At 44.5% G+C, this 16,836-nt stretch overlaps 1 protein-coding gene across 1 annotated transcript in view; it reads right to left on the bottom strand.

Moving 5' to 3' along the window:
- Positions 1-3,118: 3,118 nt before the first annotated feature.
- The window catches only part of KCNAB3 (potassium voltage-gated channel subfamily A regulatory beta subunit 3), a 94,854-nt gene continuing 81,136 nt past the window's right edge, over positions 3,119-16,836 (bottom strand). The window contains exon 14 of the mRNA XM_069767409.1: positions 3,119-6,911. Coding sequence (XP_069623510.1) covers positions 6,822-6,911 — 90 coding nt within the window. The 3' untranslated portion in view covers positions 3,119-6,821. The remainder of the gene's footprint in view (positions 6,912-16,836) is intronic.

Raw genomic sequence — 16,836 nt, 5'->3', positions numbered from 1 at the left:
GAATATACCACCAGTGACCGTTGTGAATATACCACCTCTGACAGCAGTGAATATACCAACCGGGACCAGCTGTGACTATATCACCTGTGACAGCAGTGAATATACCACATATGACAATACTGAATATACCACCTGTGACAAAGGTGGTATATTCACTGCTGTCACTGGTGGTATATTCACAGCTGTCACAGGTGGTATATTCACTGGTGACAGCTGTGAATATACCACCAGTGACAGCAGTGAATATACCACCTGTGAGAGCAGTGAATATACCACCTGTGACAGCTATGAATATACCACCTGTGACAGCTGTGAATATACCACCTGTGAGAGCAGTGAATATACCACCTGTGACAGCAGTGAATATACCACCTGTGACAGCTGTGAATATACCACCTGTGAGAGCAGTGAATATACCACCTGTGACAGCAGTGAATATACCACATGTGACAGCAGTGAATATACCAACTGACAGCTGTGAATTTACCACCTGTGAGAGCAGTGAATATACCACCTGTGACAGCTGTGACTATACCACCTGTGACAGCTGTGAATATACCACCTGTGAGAGCAGTGAATATACCACCTGTGACAGCAGTGACTATACCACCTGTGACAGCTGTGACTATACCACCTGTGACAGCTGTGAATATACCACCTGTGAGAGCAGTGAATATACCACCTGTGACAGCAGTGACTATACCACCTGTGACACCAGTGAATATACCACCTGTGACAGCAGTGAATATACCACATGTGACAGCAGTGAATATACCAACTGTGACAGCTGTGAATTTACCACCTGTGAGAGCAGTGAATATACCACCTGTGACAGCTGTGAATATACCACCTGTGAGAGCAGTGAATATACCTCCTGTGACACCAGTGAATATACCACCTGTGAGAGCAGTGAATATACCACCTGTGAGAGCAGTGAATATACCACCTGTGACAGCTGTGAATATACCACCTGTGACAGCTGTGAATATACCACCTGTGACAGCTGTGAATATACCACCTATGACAGCAGTGAATATACCACCTGTGACAGTAGTGAATATACCACCTGTGACATCAGTGAATATACCAACTGACAGCTGTGAATATACCACCTGTGAGAGCTGTGAATATACCACCTGTGACATCAGTGAATATACCAACTGTGACAGCTGTGAATATACCACCTGTGAGAGCAGTGAATATACCACCTGTGACAGCAGTGAATATATCACCTGTGAGAGCAGTGAATATACCACCTGTGACAGCAGTGAATATACCACCTGTGACATCAGTGAATATACCACCTGTGACAGCAGTGAATATACCATCTGTGACAGCTGTGAATATACCACCTGTGACAGCAGTGAATATACCACCTGTGACAGCAGTGAATATACTACCTGTGACAGCAGTGAATATACCACCTGTGACAGCAGTGAATATACCACCTGTGACATCAGTCAATATACCACCTGTGACAGCTGTGAATATACCACATGTGACAGCATTGAATCTACCAACTGTGACAGCTGCCCCTGATGAAGGCAGATGCCGAAACGCGCGTCGGGGTCGGTTGCATCCTAGGGACTCTGCAGCGTGCATAAAGGTATTTATCTGGAGATTTCTTTTGGTAATTTCCTGTTAGGGCTACATATATTTACATGTGCGTTATCTCAGGTTATTGTATCATTCAGCAATTGTGCTGATTTTTTCTCTCTTCCCCCTTTTTTCTCCGCTATATTAAGCATATGCCCTTTAGTAATATGTATATATATTTTTTGCATACCTTGCACATGCCACTTTTTGCACGTATTTTTAATACCACTCTTTGGAGTGGCAGTATATTTGATATTTTTGTCTGTTAACTATTTTTAGCACATGTCCACTGCCGTCTTCTATTTTTTGAACTGGCAGTATATTCGGAATAATTTTCTATTAATTATTTTCAGCACATGCTCAATGCCGTCTCCTATTTTTATTGAACTTTATCAAATATATTGTAATTGAACATTCTGCAGCTTGTCTGTCCCTTCGGTGTGCCCCTCAAGTTCTGGTATTGTCCCCACCTTTTTTATTCTTATTCATTCTTTGTATTGATGTTAAATAAAAAACATTTCATTTGTTTTTGGCCGTATCTCGGGTGTTCTTCTCTGTTCACGTAAAAATAGCTGTAGACCATAATGTGTTTGTGTGCTATTCGTTAAAAAATTAGTAAACGTATTCTAAAAACACATATAAATAAGGCTTCGTCTTGACTAGGCTTGAGCGAAACGGATCGGACAAATTCAAAAGTCGCCGACTTTTGGCAAAGTCGGGTTTCATGAAACCTGACCCAATCCTAGTGTGGGATCGGCCATGCGGTCGGCGATCTTCGCGCCAAAGTCGCGTTTCATATGAGAGAGAGAGAGAGAGAAAAAAAAGATTTTCCATTGACTTTGCATTGGGTTTCGTGTTTCGGTCGATCCCTGACTTTTCGCCATAATCGGCTGATTTCACTTGACTCGACTTTTGAGATAGTCGGGTTTCGCGAAACCCGACTCGACCCTCATAAAGTAAAAGTCGCTCAACCCTAGTCTTGACCTTCGGAGCTAACCTGTCGCCAGGTGAGGCACAATGTCAGCAATTGTTAACCTTGACCCCGAGATAGTCACAAGTCATTAATGGTCACCTATGGCTATGGTCACAAGTTAAGCTCAGATCTCAAACTTGACAAATACTGATCTGTGACCGAGATGTGAAAATCAAGGTGAGAATTCCGACAGTAGACAAATGTGTGTAAAGGTCAGTAGTCAACTAGTAGGTAGCTATTTTACTGACCCACATTGGACTTTGGCCAATAAAAGTTGGCCAACCTATGACTTTTTTGTTCTCTATACCAGTCCATTACCCAGAACAAAAAGCCATTCAGAAGAGCAGCTCTAGGAGGACTTACTGTATGACAGCTTCTGTTGATAGAGCTACTACAGCCTCTCCTTAGCTTAATTTTTTTAGGGGTCATCAAAGCGGACAGTTCCGTTAAACAAGAAATAAACAAACTTTAAAGCTCATTTCAAGTTGAAGAAGCATACTACAACAGGTACTGGATATGCGAACCATTAACAGACGAGGACTCTTGACGAACAGTTTTTGGATTCTTAATTTATTATTATTAAGCAAGCTTGAGCAATGAGTTCTCAGCCTTTCAGTCACATAGTACAGTCATCCCCAAGCTTCCTTCTCATCCCAACAGATGCAGTCGATTCTTATTATTGTGCACAAAAATACATTATTGCTTCCTGCGCCATGTCTATGAACATCTATAAAATGTCAAAAATACGCCATATTGCCCAATAAGAAAAATGACTCATTGCCCTCTCTAGTCTCTGGCCTCTCACTATGGCCAACCTATAAATACTTTTCTACAGTGCAAGTCTATAGCTGATGGCATCTTGAAATGAGCCGCCTCCTCCCCTGCCGGCCATAGATGACACCACTTTCTTGACAGAAGGTTAATTTTCATAGATGTCATTGAAGGTGATGTCATCAAAGCCAAATAGCTTAAAATACTATGACCTCAGATGCCATGATTACGGTGATGGATACTCATTCATTTTGGGCAGAATATAAAGATATCTATGGTCACCTCTACTTGAACTAAAAACCATTCCACTTTTTGGGCTGGGTATTTGCCCTAAAATTTAAATATGGGCGCCTTATGTAATTGGAGATGTCTACCATTTACAAGAAATGGGGGTTCTTAGCAATGGTAACCTCAGTCGTCAAACCACCGGCAAACAGTCTGAAAAGGACCACAGCGCAAGAACAGTACATGGGCCCTTCGCAGTCTAATAACTCATCATAATGCACAATTACATTTCTTTGGAGATAGAAATGGGGCCCCCTTACTCTACGGCCCCTGTGCAACTCCACAGGTTGCACCAATGATATGTTCACCTCTACTTCAAACTATGAAAGTTGGGTTGTCCATGGACATAGAAGATGGTCTCCTCCCTTACGATATGAGATAAACTAGTGGTGGGCACCTCCAAACTGGACCTCTTGCTTGGGTAAAACTGAGACACCCATAAACCCCGGCTCAAACAACTGATGTCACCATTGCATGAGCTTCATTTCGACCGAAAAATTTCTCTGGATGAAATGAACCTCGTTAAATTACCTGACATATCTTATTTGCATAATTTGCAAATTTCGACAGCCATCTAGTGTTTCAAGTAGCGCGTATATCTACACATCTGCCACATTCCTTCTTGTCGTTTGGTTATCCCAGCTGCCATCTTGTGTTTCAAGTAGTGCATTATAAATGTGCTACATATTTTTGTAGAGTACGTCATGTGACAGTTCATATCTTATAAGTTGGAGAACTATCGGGTCAGGTTCATTTTTCATCTCCCGAAAGCCCTATAATACCGCTTGAATACAAAGATTTATTAACGGGTATTTACATCCGACTCCATGTTGGAGAATATTATTTTGCTCCTGTCACGCTAATTCGGTTCCAGAAAATACTATCAGTTTTGGTCACCTTGGTTTGGTTTTAGTTCATATACCTTCCGCTTGCATTTCATGCCAAATGCCTGTGGTTACATCATGCAAATGAGAGTCAATCTACAAGAGTTGCATCCTACTAGTGTGAAGATAGAGATGGACCCTGCTACTGTTCTAGGAGTCAAGGGTTAGGCATCTGTCAGGCGTGCATAGCGGGGCCGCATTTTACCGTCCATGTTATAGGTTAGTTCGGATCAGTAGATTTGCTGTTGTGTCAGAACGTGCCGCGATAAAATGCAGCCGCATTAAGGCCGCCCGATCGAGGCCTTAGAAGGGGCTATTGCTCGTTAGTATCAGTTCCATTCTTCGTATTGATGCACAGAGGTCTTCTATTAATGGACAAAGATAATCGTCTTGTGTTGCAATGACTGAGGTCATAGCATGCCCCAGGCACACAGCTGATTACCAATGAATGAGATGTACTGGTAATTCTACGACTAAGACATAATAATATAGAATAATAAGTACTGTGGCATTGATTCAAAGCCATTGGCACAGACTAAAAGGAATAGTACTCTTCCTGCTAAGTGCAAGGTGTCCTCACTTCTGCTCACACAATGTAATAGGGAGAGTGGGTAGACTTTTGCATATTTTACTAGGGCAGGATTGTATGAGCTATGAAACTGCTTCTCTCCCAGGTTATGAACTGGTCTTTCCATTCTTTAGGATGGCACAATCAGGAGGCAGATATGAGTCAGCCCCTAACACTGATACAGATAAGAGAAGCTATAGACCCCACACCTCCTCCCCCTGCAGGGTGCTACAGATAGGAGAAGCTATGAGTCTCCTCCTCCTGCAGGGTAATACAGATAGGAGGAGCTATGAGTCTCCTCCCCCTGTAGGGTGCTACAGATAGGAGAAGCTATGAGTCTCCTCCTCCTGCAGGGTGCTACTGATAGGAGAAGCTGTGAGTCTCCTCCCCCTGCAGGGTGATACAGATTTGAGGAGCTATGAGTCTCCTCCTCCTGCAGGGTGCTACAGATAGGAGGAGCTATGAGTCTCCTCCCCCTGCAGGGTGCTACAGATAGGAAAAGCTGTGTCTCCTCCCCTGCAGGGTGATACAGATATCTGGAGCTGAGTCTCCACCCCCTGCAGGGTGCTACAGATCGGAGGAGCTAGGAGTCTCCTCCCCTGCAGGGTGATACAGATTTGAGGAGCTATGAGTCTCCACTACTGCAGGGTGATACAGATAGGAGGAGCTATGAGTCTCCACCCACTGCTGGGTGCTACAGATAGAAACTGTGAGTCCACCCACTGCAGGGCGATACAGATAGGAGAATCTGTGAGTCTCCACCCACTGAAGGGCAATACAGATAGGAGGAGCTATGAGTCTCCACCCACTGCAGGGTGCTACAGATAGGAGAAGCTGTCAGTCTCCATCCCCTGCAGGGTGATCCAGATAAGTGGAGCTATGAGTCTCCTCCCCCTGCAGGGTGATCCAGATAAGTGGAGCTAAGAGTCTCCTCCCCCTGCAGGGTGATCCAGATAAGTGGAGCTATGAGTCTCCTCCCCCTGCAGGGTGATACAGATAGGAGGAGCTAAGAGTCTCCTCCTGCAGGGTGATCCAGATAAGTGGAGCTATGAGTCCCCACCCCCTGCAGGGTGATACAGATAGGAGGAGCTATGAGTCTCCTCCTCCTTCAGGGTGATACAGATAGGAGGAGCTATGAGTCTCCTCCTCCTGCAGGGTGATACAGATAGGAGGAGCTATGAGTCTCCTCCTCCTGCAGGGTGATACAGATAGGAGGAGCTATGAGTCTCCTCCTCCTGCAGGGTGATACAGATAGAAGGAGCTATGATTCTGCCACTCTCCCTTCAAGGTGATAAAGATGATAAAGGCAGAAGGAAGTTATGAGCCCACCCTCTCTTTGGGTAACACAGAAAGATGAAAGCTATGATCTCTGCAGAGTCACACAGAATAAAGAAGCTTTAAGAAATATTATGTAGAAAATACAGGAATAATAAATATGTGAACCATGAGTCAGTTCTCCTTGAAGTCATTTCCATGCTTATGACCTTTCTTCTTTGTACCAGTTCAGACTGTGTATCTCTGCCCCTTCCCTTGCAGGGTGACATGAAGTAATGCATGTATTGACCCCGTAGTACTAAGCAGGCAACTGGTTATCCTCCCGTTATTGCTGGCTAAATGTACTCCTCCCGCTCTCTCAGCACTGCCAGAGTGGGGGACCATGCACCAGGCGAGCGTAATTTCTTATGTCCTTTGTCCGCAATTTTTGGGGACACTAAGAGGTTTCCAGAATGCGGAGGGGAGATCCTCACGCACGGGAATCTTTCTTAATGTTGGGTTTGTTGCCCAGAATCTGGTCTATCTCCGTTATGAGCTGGGGTGTTATCTGAGACAGCACCTGAAAGTGAAAAAAATATGAAAGTGTTAAAGTTCCTTGGCATTTATACAAATCTATAAGTCATAGGAAGTTCTTGGATCTTCTCCAGAATCATTGTTTGCACATAATTGTACTTTCCAGTAGGACAGTTTGTTTTAGTCTTATTTACAAATGCGAAATCTATGGTCCCAAACTGTGTCAAAATCAGAACTCTCTGCTATTAAACAGTGTCAAGGGAGGTCATTTGTCAGGTTCTCTTGCCTATGAAGCAAGACATTTTAAAGAAAGTCTCAAATGTGTGCAAACTATCAAGAAAACCCTCCAAGCACTGCTAAATAGGCAAGCATACCAAAAGAGAAGATTGCTTTGATAACCTTCATCTGATTATTATTATTTATTTATATAGCACCATTGATTCCATGGTGCTGTACATAAGGATGGGTTACATACAAATTACAGATATCACTTACAGTAAACAAACTAACAATGACAGACTGATACAGAGGGGAGAGGACCCTGCCCTTGCGGGCTTACATTCTACAGGATGGTGGGGAAGGAGACAATAGGTTGGGGGTTGCAGGAGCTCCGGTGTTGGTGAGGAGGCAGTGGGGTCAGTGCAGGCTGTAGGCTTTCCTGAAGAGATGAGTTTTCAGGTTCCGTCTGAAGGATCTGAATGTGGTTGATAGTCGGACGTGTTGGGGCAAAGAATTCCAGAGGATTGGGGATATTCGGGAGAAGTCTTGGAGGCGGTTGGGTGAGGAGCGAATAAGTGTGGAGGAGAGAAAGAGGCCTTGGAAGGTACCGGAGATTACGTGAGGGAAGATATCGGGAGATTAGTTCAGAGATATATGGATATATAGATATATATATGGAGGAGACAGGCTATGGATGGCTTTGTAGGTTAGTATTAGTAATTTGAACTCGATACGTTGAGGGAATGGGAGCCAGTGAAGAGATTTGCATAGAGGGGAAGCAGAGGAGTAGCGAGGAGAGAGATGAATTAGTCGGGCAGCAGAGTTAAGAATGGACTGGAAAGGTGCAAGGGTGTTAGCAGGGAGGTCACAGAAAAGGATGTTGCTGTAGTCAAGGCGGGCGATGAGGGCATGCACAAGCATTTTAGTAGATTGACAGTTGAGGAAAGTACGGATTCGGAAGATAGGAGGCAACAGGAGGTGGAAAGAGCTTGCATAATGCGGTTTGAAGGACAGGGCAGAGTCAACAGTTACTCTGAGGCAGCGGACTTTCGGTACGGGGGAAAGCGTGATGTCGTTAATAGTGATAGATAGGTAAGGTAAGGAAGATCTATGAGATGGAGGAAAAATGATGAGTTCAGATTTGTCCACATTGAGTTTGAGGAGGCGAGAGGAGAAGGAGGATATGGCTGAGAGACACGCTGGGATTCTGGACAGCAGAAAGGTGATGTCTGGGCCAGAAAGGTAGATCTGAGTGTCATCAGCATAAAGGTGGTACTGGAATACATGAGACTTTATGTGTTGTCCCAGGCCAAGTGTATAGATTGAGAAGAGTAGGGGTCCTAGAACAGAGCCTTGGGGGACACCAACAGAGAGAGGGTGGGATGAGGAGGCAGTGTGGGAGTGTGAGACGCTGACTGTGGGGTTGGAAAGGTATGAGGAGATCCACGATAGGGCGAGGTCTTTGATGCCAAAGGAGGAGAGGATCTGTAGTAGGAGGCAGTGGTCAACTGTGTCGAAGGCAGAGGACCAGTCTAGAAGGAGGAGTATAGAGTATTGTCCGTTAGCTTTGGCTGTAAGTAGGTTGTTAGTAATTTTGGTCAGGGCTGTCTCGGTTGAGTGATGGGGGCGGAAACCAGATTGTAGATTGTCAAACAGCAAGTTAGATGAGAGGTGGGAGGAAAGCTCAGCGTGGATGTGCTTCTCCAGGAGTTTGGAAGCGAATGGGAGCAGCGATATTGGGCGATAGCTGGACATAGCAGTTGGATTGAGGGTTGGCTTTTTAAGGATAGGCGTGATTGTGGCATATTTAAAAGCAGAAGGGAAGGTGCCAGAAGTTAGTGATAGGTTGAAGAGGTGGGTTAGGGATGGGATAAGGGTGGTGGTGAGGTTGGGAAGGAGGTGGGATGGGATGGGGTCGAGCGCATAGGTGGTGAGGTGCAATTTGGAGAGGAGACAGTTAAGCCCCCTTTCAGTGATGTTGGATAGGGAGGTTATGGGGTTTCGGCATTGGTCTGGTATACAAAGGGGTTGTGGTGGTTGAACAATGAAGACTTGCCTTGTTTGGTCGATCTTATTTTTAAAGTGTGTGGTAAAGTCCTCAGCAGATATGAGGGAGGTAGGGAGGGGGCAGTGGGGGGCGGAGGAGGGAGTTAAAGGTTTTGAATAACTGTTTGGGGTTGTAGGTTAGGAAAGATACGTGGTTGTGAAGTAGGCCTGTTTAGCAGAGGTGAGAGCAGATTTAAAAGCGAGTGTTGCCTGATTGAAAGCAGTGAAGTCATCTTGCGAATGTGTTTTCTTCCAATGCCGCTCTGCAACCCTGGACACTTGCCGGAGCTTTTTACTGGTGTTATTATGCCAAGGTTGTCTATTGATACGTCGCACTCTGCCATGAACGAGAGGGGCAACAGTGTCAATAGCTGATGCGAGAGAGGCATTGTAGAAAGCAGTGACATTGTCTGTGTCATGGAGTGAGGATATGGATGCCAGTGGTAGGATAGAGTCAAAGAGCGTGTGGGTGTATAGGTGTGCAAGGTTTCTGCGGGGGTGCGCATGTTGCTGGACATGGGTGACAGGTGATTAGGACAGGGATGAGAAAGTGAGCAGATGGTGGTCGGATAGAGGAAGAGGAGAGGTGGTGAAGTTAGACGGGTGAAGACAAGGTCTATTGTATATCCATCTGTGTGGGTGGCTGTAAAGGACCACTGAGTAAGTCAAAAAGATGAAGTAAGGGACAAGTTTGGAGGCTGTTGACTGAAGGGTATCAGTGGGGATGTTGAAGTCACACATGATGATGGTGGGAATGTCAGCAGAGAGAAAGTGACAAAGCCAGGTGGAGAATTTGTCAATAAAGGCAGTGGCCGGGCCCGGAGGTCAGTATATGACAGCCATTTGGAAGTTGGAGGGAGAGTAGATGCGGACAGAGTGGACTTCAAAAGAGGGGAGGATAAGGGAGGGTAGAGGTGGGATTGGGTTAAAGGTGCAGTTTGAAAAAAGGAGAAGACCCACTCCTCATTGTAAAGTGCTGCAGAATATGTTGGCGCTATATAAATAAAAATTATTATTATTATTATTACTCCTCCACGATGTCTGTTGCCGGGGCGAAGGGTGTGGGTGGAATGGAGGCCGCCGTAACACAGCGCAGCAGGGGAGGCGGTGTCAGAGGGTGTTAGCCATGTTTCTGTGAGGCCAAGGAAGGCAAGATTGTGAGAGAGAAAAAGGTCATAGATCACATGAAGCTTATTGCAGATTGAGTGGGCATTCCAGAGTGCTCCAGAGAGAGGGAGCAGGGGGGTGGGCATCAGGGGCATGTGTTTTATGTTGGAAAGATTGCTATAGTTCATATTAGATAGAGAGCGGTAGGAGGGGGTAGTAATGGGAGGTGATGAGCTGTGGGGGTCCAGGGTTGGGAGATATGTCACCAGCAGTGAGGAGAAGCAGAGAAAGGGAGAGCAGGTGGGAGAAGGAGAGTGGCCGGCTTGTTTTGTGTTTTATTAGGACAGATTTAAGGTTGAGGAGCAAGTCAGCAGAGGAGGACAGGTGGGTAGATAAGAGGGAAGGGGAGATGATTATTTGGTTAGAGGGTGTTGGGGTTTGTGGATAGCTAAGGAGAGAGAGGATTAGTGGAGCAAACACTGTAAGGCCATATGTAAACATGATGGAGTAAGATGGTTAATACAAAAGCTATAAGAAGTTCTTATTCAGCAGACATACCCAAAAGAGACAGATACACAGTGTGGGGTCCTGACTCCTGCCGTGACTAACTGCTGTCTGATACAGTTTTGGTTGCAGCAAAGATCCCAGTGGATGCAAAAGTCAAAAATAATCATTGACCACCAATTGTGGTAAAATCCTCCTCAGGGAGACTAGTCCCTTGAGGTCAATAGCAGAACTATCTTCTGGTAGCTTTTATTTCTTAGTGCCTTTAGGAGAAAAACAATCTGGTATCTAGTCAAAGCAGTGTTGATCTGCATGAATATTTAGCTCATCGTTCCTGATGGCTAGTACTACAATTGTGTGCTGATAGATTTTATTGATCAGTATTCGATGAGAGGAAAGGTTAGTGTATACTCAAATCGCCCAACTTTCTTCCAAAATATCATGAGATAGCATAATCAAAAAAATTCAGGCATATACTGTAGAGGTAAATAATATATGTGGCAACTCATGTGAATGTTTGGAGATTTGGTAATACCCCAGTCTTCAAGTAAAATTAGAAAATATTGATATTAGGCTACGTTCACATTAGCGTTTTGCGTGTTTGCGTCGGATTTGCGTCGGGTGACGCAGCGGCGACGCATGCGTCATGCGCCCCTATATTTAACATGGGGGACGCATGCATTTTTGTGTGCTGCGTTGTGCGACGCATGCGTTTTTTTGCCGCAAGCGTCGGGCCAAGAAAACGCAACAAGTTGCATTTTTCTTGCGTCCAAATTTCGGCAAAAAACGACGCATGCGTCGCAAAACGCAGCGTTTTTGCGTGCGTTTTGGTGCGTTTTTATTTGCGTTGTGCGTTGCATCGCCGACGCAGCGGCGCACAACGCAAATGTGAACGTAGCCTAAGATGGTGAAAAGTCTACCACTGGCCATCAAGGAATTGGTGGTTCCTGAGAAGCAAAGTTTTGAAACTTCCAAGTTTCAGCAGCTTTTTGCGAATGAGACAAGAAAAAATTTTTTTCTTTATCTTCTATTTAGCATCTGAGCTCGGTCCATTTTTTTTCATGAACGCATTTGCCAATTTTGATCCGACCCTAGGATCAGTATCGAATATATCTGTTCAATATTGCGTGGACCATTTGGTCCACACAAAAAAACAAATCAAACATGAAAACCATGGTTAGAACTCATACACGACAAAAGGACATCTGAATGAGCCCTTAGAGTAAAACACTAAAATTGGTTAAAATGGGACTTGTGTATATCAAAGCCAATTAATGACATCATGTTGAATGATTTAAAGCTCAAAGAAAGTTTGGGACTTAGGCTTCTGTAATTGCTTTAAAAACTGGTAAGAGTAGCTTACTTTGAAGGAGAACAACTAAAGCATGTACAGAATTGATACTACTCGAACCCCTGGCAAAAAAAAGTGGGATCACCATAATTGGAGCATGGTTACCCAGTTCTTTTTACCTTGTAACAAATACATTAACCCCTTTCTGCCATTAGACGTACTATTGCGTCCATGTGGGGTGGGCTTTACTTCCCAAGGACGCAATAGTACGTCATATGCGATCGGCAGCGCTCACGGGGGGAGCGCCGCCGATCGCGGCCGGGTGTCAGCTGTTTATCGCAGCTGACATCCGGCACTATGTGCCAGGAGCGGTCACGGACCGCCCCCGGCACATTAACCCCCGGCACACCGCGATCAAAGATGATCGCGATGTGCCGGCGGTACAGGGAAGCACCGCGCAGGGAGGGGGCTCCCTGCGGGCTTCCCTGAGCCCCCCGCAGCAACGCGATGTGATCGCGTTGCTGCGAGGGTCTCCTCACCTCCCTCCCTCCCTGCTCCAGGCCCGGATCCAAGATGGCCGCGGATCCGGGTCCTGCAGGGAGGGAGGTGGCTTCACAGAGCCTGCTCAGAGCAGGCACTGTGAAGCAGCCTGCACTCCTATCAGATCAGTGATCTGACAGAGTGCTGTGCAAACTGTCAGATCACTGATCTGTGATGTCCCCCCCTGGGACAAAGTAAAAAAGTAAAAAAAAAAAATTTCAAATGTGTAAAAAAAATAAAAAAAAATATTCCAAAATAATGAAAAAAAAAAAAATATTATTCCCATAAATACATTTCTTTATCTAAATAAAAAAAAAAAAACAATAAAAGTACACATATTTAGTATCGCCGCGTCCGTAACGGCCCGACCTATAAAACTGGCCCACTAGTTAACCCCTTCAGTAAACACCGTAAGAAAAAAAAAAAAAAAACGAGGCAAAAAACAACGCTTTATTATCATACCGCCAAACAAAAAGTGGAATAACACGCGATCAAAAAGACAGATATAACTAACCATGGTACCGCTGAAAGCGTCATCTTGTTCCGCAAAAAACGAGCCGCCATACAGCATCATCAGCAAAAAAATAAAAAAGTTGTAGTCCTGAGAATAAAGTGATGCAAAAATAATTATTTTTTCTATAAAATAGTTTTTATCGTATAAAAGCGCCAAAACATAAAAAAAGATATAAATGAGGTATCGCTGTAATCGTACTGACCCGAAGAATAAAACTGCTTCATCAATTTTACCAAACGCGGAACGGTATAAACGCCTCCCCCAAAAGAAATTCATGAATAGCTGGTTTTTGGTCATTCTGCCTCACAAAAATCGGAATAAAAAGCGATCAAAAAATGTCACGTGCCCGAAAATGTTACCAATAAAAACATCAACTCGTCCCGCAAAAAACAAGACCTCACATGACTCTGTGGACCAAAATATAGAAAAACTATAGCTCTCAAAATGTGGTAACGCAAAAAATATTTTTTGCAATAAAAAGCGTCTTTCAGTGTGTGACGGCTGCCAATCATAAAAATCCGCTAAAAAACCCGCTATAAAAGTAAATCAAACCCCCCTTCATCACCCCCTTAGTTAGGGAAAAATTTAAAAAATGTATTTATTTCCATTTTCCCATTAGGGCTAGGGTTAGAGTTAGGGCTAGGGTTAGGGCTAGGGCTCGGGTTAGGGCTAGGGTTAGGGTTAGGTTTAGGGCTAGGGTTAGGGTTAGGGCTAGGGTTAGGGCTAGGGTTAGGGTTAGGGCTAGGGTTAGGGTTAGGGCTAGGGTTAGGGCTAGGGTTAGGGTTAGGGCTAGGGCTAGGGTTAGGGTTAGGGCTAGGGCTAGGGCTACAGTTTGGGTTGGGGCTAAAGTTACAGTTAGGGTTTAGATTACATTTACGGTTGGGAATAGGGTTGGGATTAGGGTTAGGGGTGTGTCAGGGTTAGAGGTGTGGTTAGGGTTACTGTTGGGATTAGGGTTAGGGATGTGTTTGGATTAGGGTTTCAGTTATAATTGGGGGGTTTCCACTGTTTAGGCACATCAGGGGCTCTCCAAACGCGACATGGCGTCCGATCTCAATTCCAGCCAATTCTGCGTTGAAAAAGTAAAACAGTGCTTCTTCCCTTCCGAGCTCTCCTGTGTGCCCAAACAGGGGTTTACCCCAACATATCGGGTATCAGCGTACTCAGGACAAATAGGACAACAACTTTTGGGGTCCAATTTCTCCTGTTACCCTTGGGAAAATACAAAACTCGGGGCTAAAACATATTTTTTGTGGGAAAAAAAAAGATTTTTTATTTTCACGGCTCTGCGTTATAAACTGTAGTGAAACACTTGGGGGTTCAAAGTTCTCACAACACATCTAGATTAGTTCCCTGGGGGGTCTAGTTTCCAATATGGGGTCACTTGTGGGGGGTTTCTACTGTTTAGGTACATTAGGGGTTCTGCAAACGCAATGTGACGTCTGCAGACCATTCCATCTAAGTCTGCATTCCAAATGGCGCTCCTTCCCTTCCGAGCTCTGCCATGCGCTCAAACGGTGGTTTCCCCCAACATACGGGGTATCAGCGTACTCAGGACAAATTGGACAACAACTTTTGGGGTCGAATTTCTCCTCTTACCCTCGGGAAAATACAAAACTGGGGGCTAAAAAATAATTTTGGGGGGAAAGATTTTTTTTTTTAATTTTCACGGCTCTGCGTTACAAACTGTAGTGAAACACTTGGGGGTTCAAAGCTATCACAACACATCTAGATGAGTTCCTTATGGGGTCTAGTTTCCAAAATGGTGTCACTTGTGGGAGGTTTCTACTGTTTAGGTACATTAGGGGCTCTGCAAATGCAATGTGACACCTGCAGACCATTCCATCTAAGTCCTCATTCCAAATGGAGCTCCTTCCCTTCTGAGCCCTCCCATGCGCCCAAACAGTGGTTCCCCCCCACATATGGGGTATCAGCGCACTCAGGACAAATTGGACAACAAATTGTGGGGTCGAATTTCTCCTGTTACCCTCGGGAAAATACAAAACTGGGGGCTAAAAAATAATTTTTGTGGGAAAAAATTTTTGTTTTATTTTTACGGCTCTCCATTATAAACTTCTGTGAAGCCCTTGGTGGGTCAAAGCGCTCAGCACACATCTAGATAAGTTCCTAAGGGGGTCTTCTTTCCAAAATGGTGTCACTTGTGGGGGGTTTCTACTGTTTAGGTACATTAGGGGCTCTGCAAACGCAATGTGACACCTGCAGACCATTCCATCTAAGTCTGCATTCAAATGGCACTCCTTCCCTTCTGAGCCCTCCCATGTGCCCAAACAGTGGTTCCCCCCACATATGGTGTATCATCGCACTCAGGACAAATTGGGCAACAAATTTTGGGGTCCAATTTCTCCTGTTACCCTCAGGAAAATACAAAACTGGGGGCTAAAAAAATAATTTTTGTGGGAAAAAAATTTTGTTTTATTTTTACGGCTCTGCATTATAAACTTCTGTGAAGCACTTGGTGGGTCAAAGTGCTCACCACACCTCTAGATAAGTTCCTTAGGGGGTCTACTTTCCAAAATGGTGTCATTTGTGGGGGGTTTCAATGTTTAGGCACATCAGGGGCTCTTCAAACGCAACATGGCGTCCCATCTCAATTCCTGTCAATTTTGCTTTGAAAAGTCAAACGGCGCTCCTTCCCTTCCGAGCTCTCCCATCCACCCAAACAGTGGTTTACCCCCACATATGGGGTATCAGCGTACTCAGGACAAATTGTACAACAACTTTTGGGGTCCAATTTCTTCTCTTACCCTTGGGAAAATAAAAAATTGGGGGCAAAAAGATAATTTTTGTGAAAAAATATGATTTTTTATTTTTACGGTTCTACATTATAAACTTCTGTGAAGCACTTGGTGGGTCAAAGTGCTCACCACACCTCTAGATAAGTTCCTTAGGGGGTCTACTTTCCAAAATGGTGTCACTTGTGGGGGGTTTCAATGTTTAGGCACATCAGTGGCTCTTCAAACGCAACATGAGGTCCCATCTCAATTCCTGTCAATTTTGCATTGAAAAGTCAAACGGCGCTCCTTCCCTTCCGAGCTCTCCCATCCGCCCAAACAGTGGTTTACCCCCACATATGGGCTATCAGCGTACTCAGGACAAATTGTACAACAACTTTTGGGGTCCAATTTCTTCTCTTACCCTTGGGAAAATAAAAAATTGGGGGCGAAAAGATAATTTTTGTGAAAAAATATGATTTTTTATTTTTACGGTTCTACATTATAAACTTCTGTGAAGAACTTGTTGGGTCAAAGTGCTCACCACACCTCTAGATAAGTTCCTTAGGGGGTCTACTTTCCAAAATGGTGTCACTTGTGGGGGGTTTCAATGTTTAGCCACATCAGGGGCTCTCCAAACGAAACATGGCGTCCCATCTCAATTCCAGTCAATTTTGCATTGAAAGTCAAATGGCACTCCTTCGCTTCCGAGCTCTGCCATGCGCCCAAACAGTGGTTTACCCCCACATGTGGGGTATTGGCATACTCAGGACAAATTGTACAACAATGTTTGGGGTCCATTTTCTCCTGTTACCCTTGGTAAAATAAAACAAATTGGAGCTGAATTAAATTTTTTGTGAAAAAAAGTTAAATGTTCATTTTTATTTAAACATTCAAAAAATTCCTGTGAAGCACCAGAAGGGTTAATAAACTTCTTGAATATGGTTTTGAGCACCTTGAGGGGTGTAGTTTTTAGAATGGTGTCACACTTGGGTATTTTCTATCATATAGACCCCTC

The sequence above is a fragment of the Ranitomeya imitator genome, chromosome 4 (genome assembly GCF_032444005.1).
Source record: "Ranitomeya imitator isolate aRanImi1 chromosome 4, aRanImi1.pri, whole genome shotgun sequence".
In the NCBI taxonomy this organism is placed as follows: domain Eukaryota; kingdom Metazoa; phylum Chordata; class Amphibia; order Anura; family Dendrobatidae; genus Ranitomeya; species Ranitomeya imitator.
Note: the sequence above shows the minus strand (reverse complement) of the source record. Positions and strands in the feature narration are given on the sequence as shown.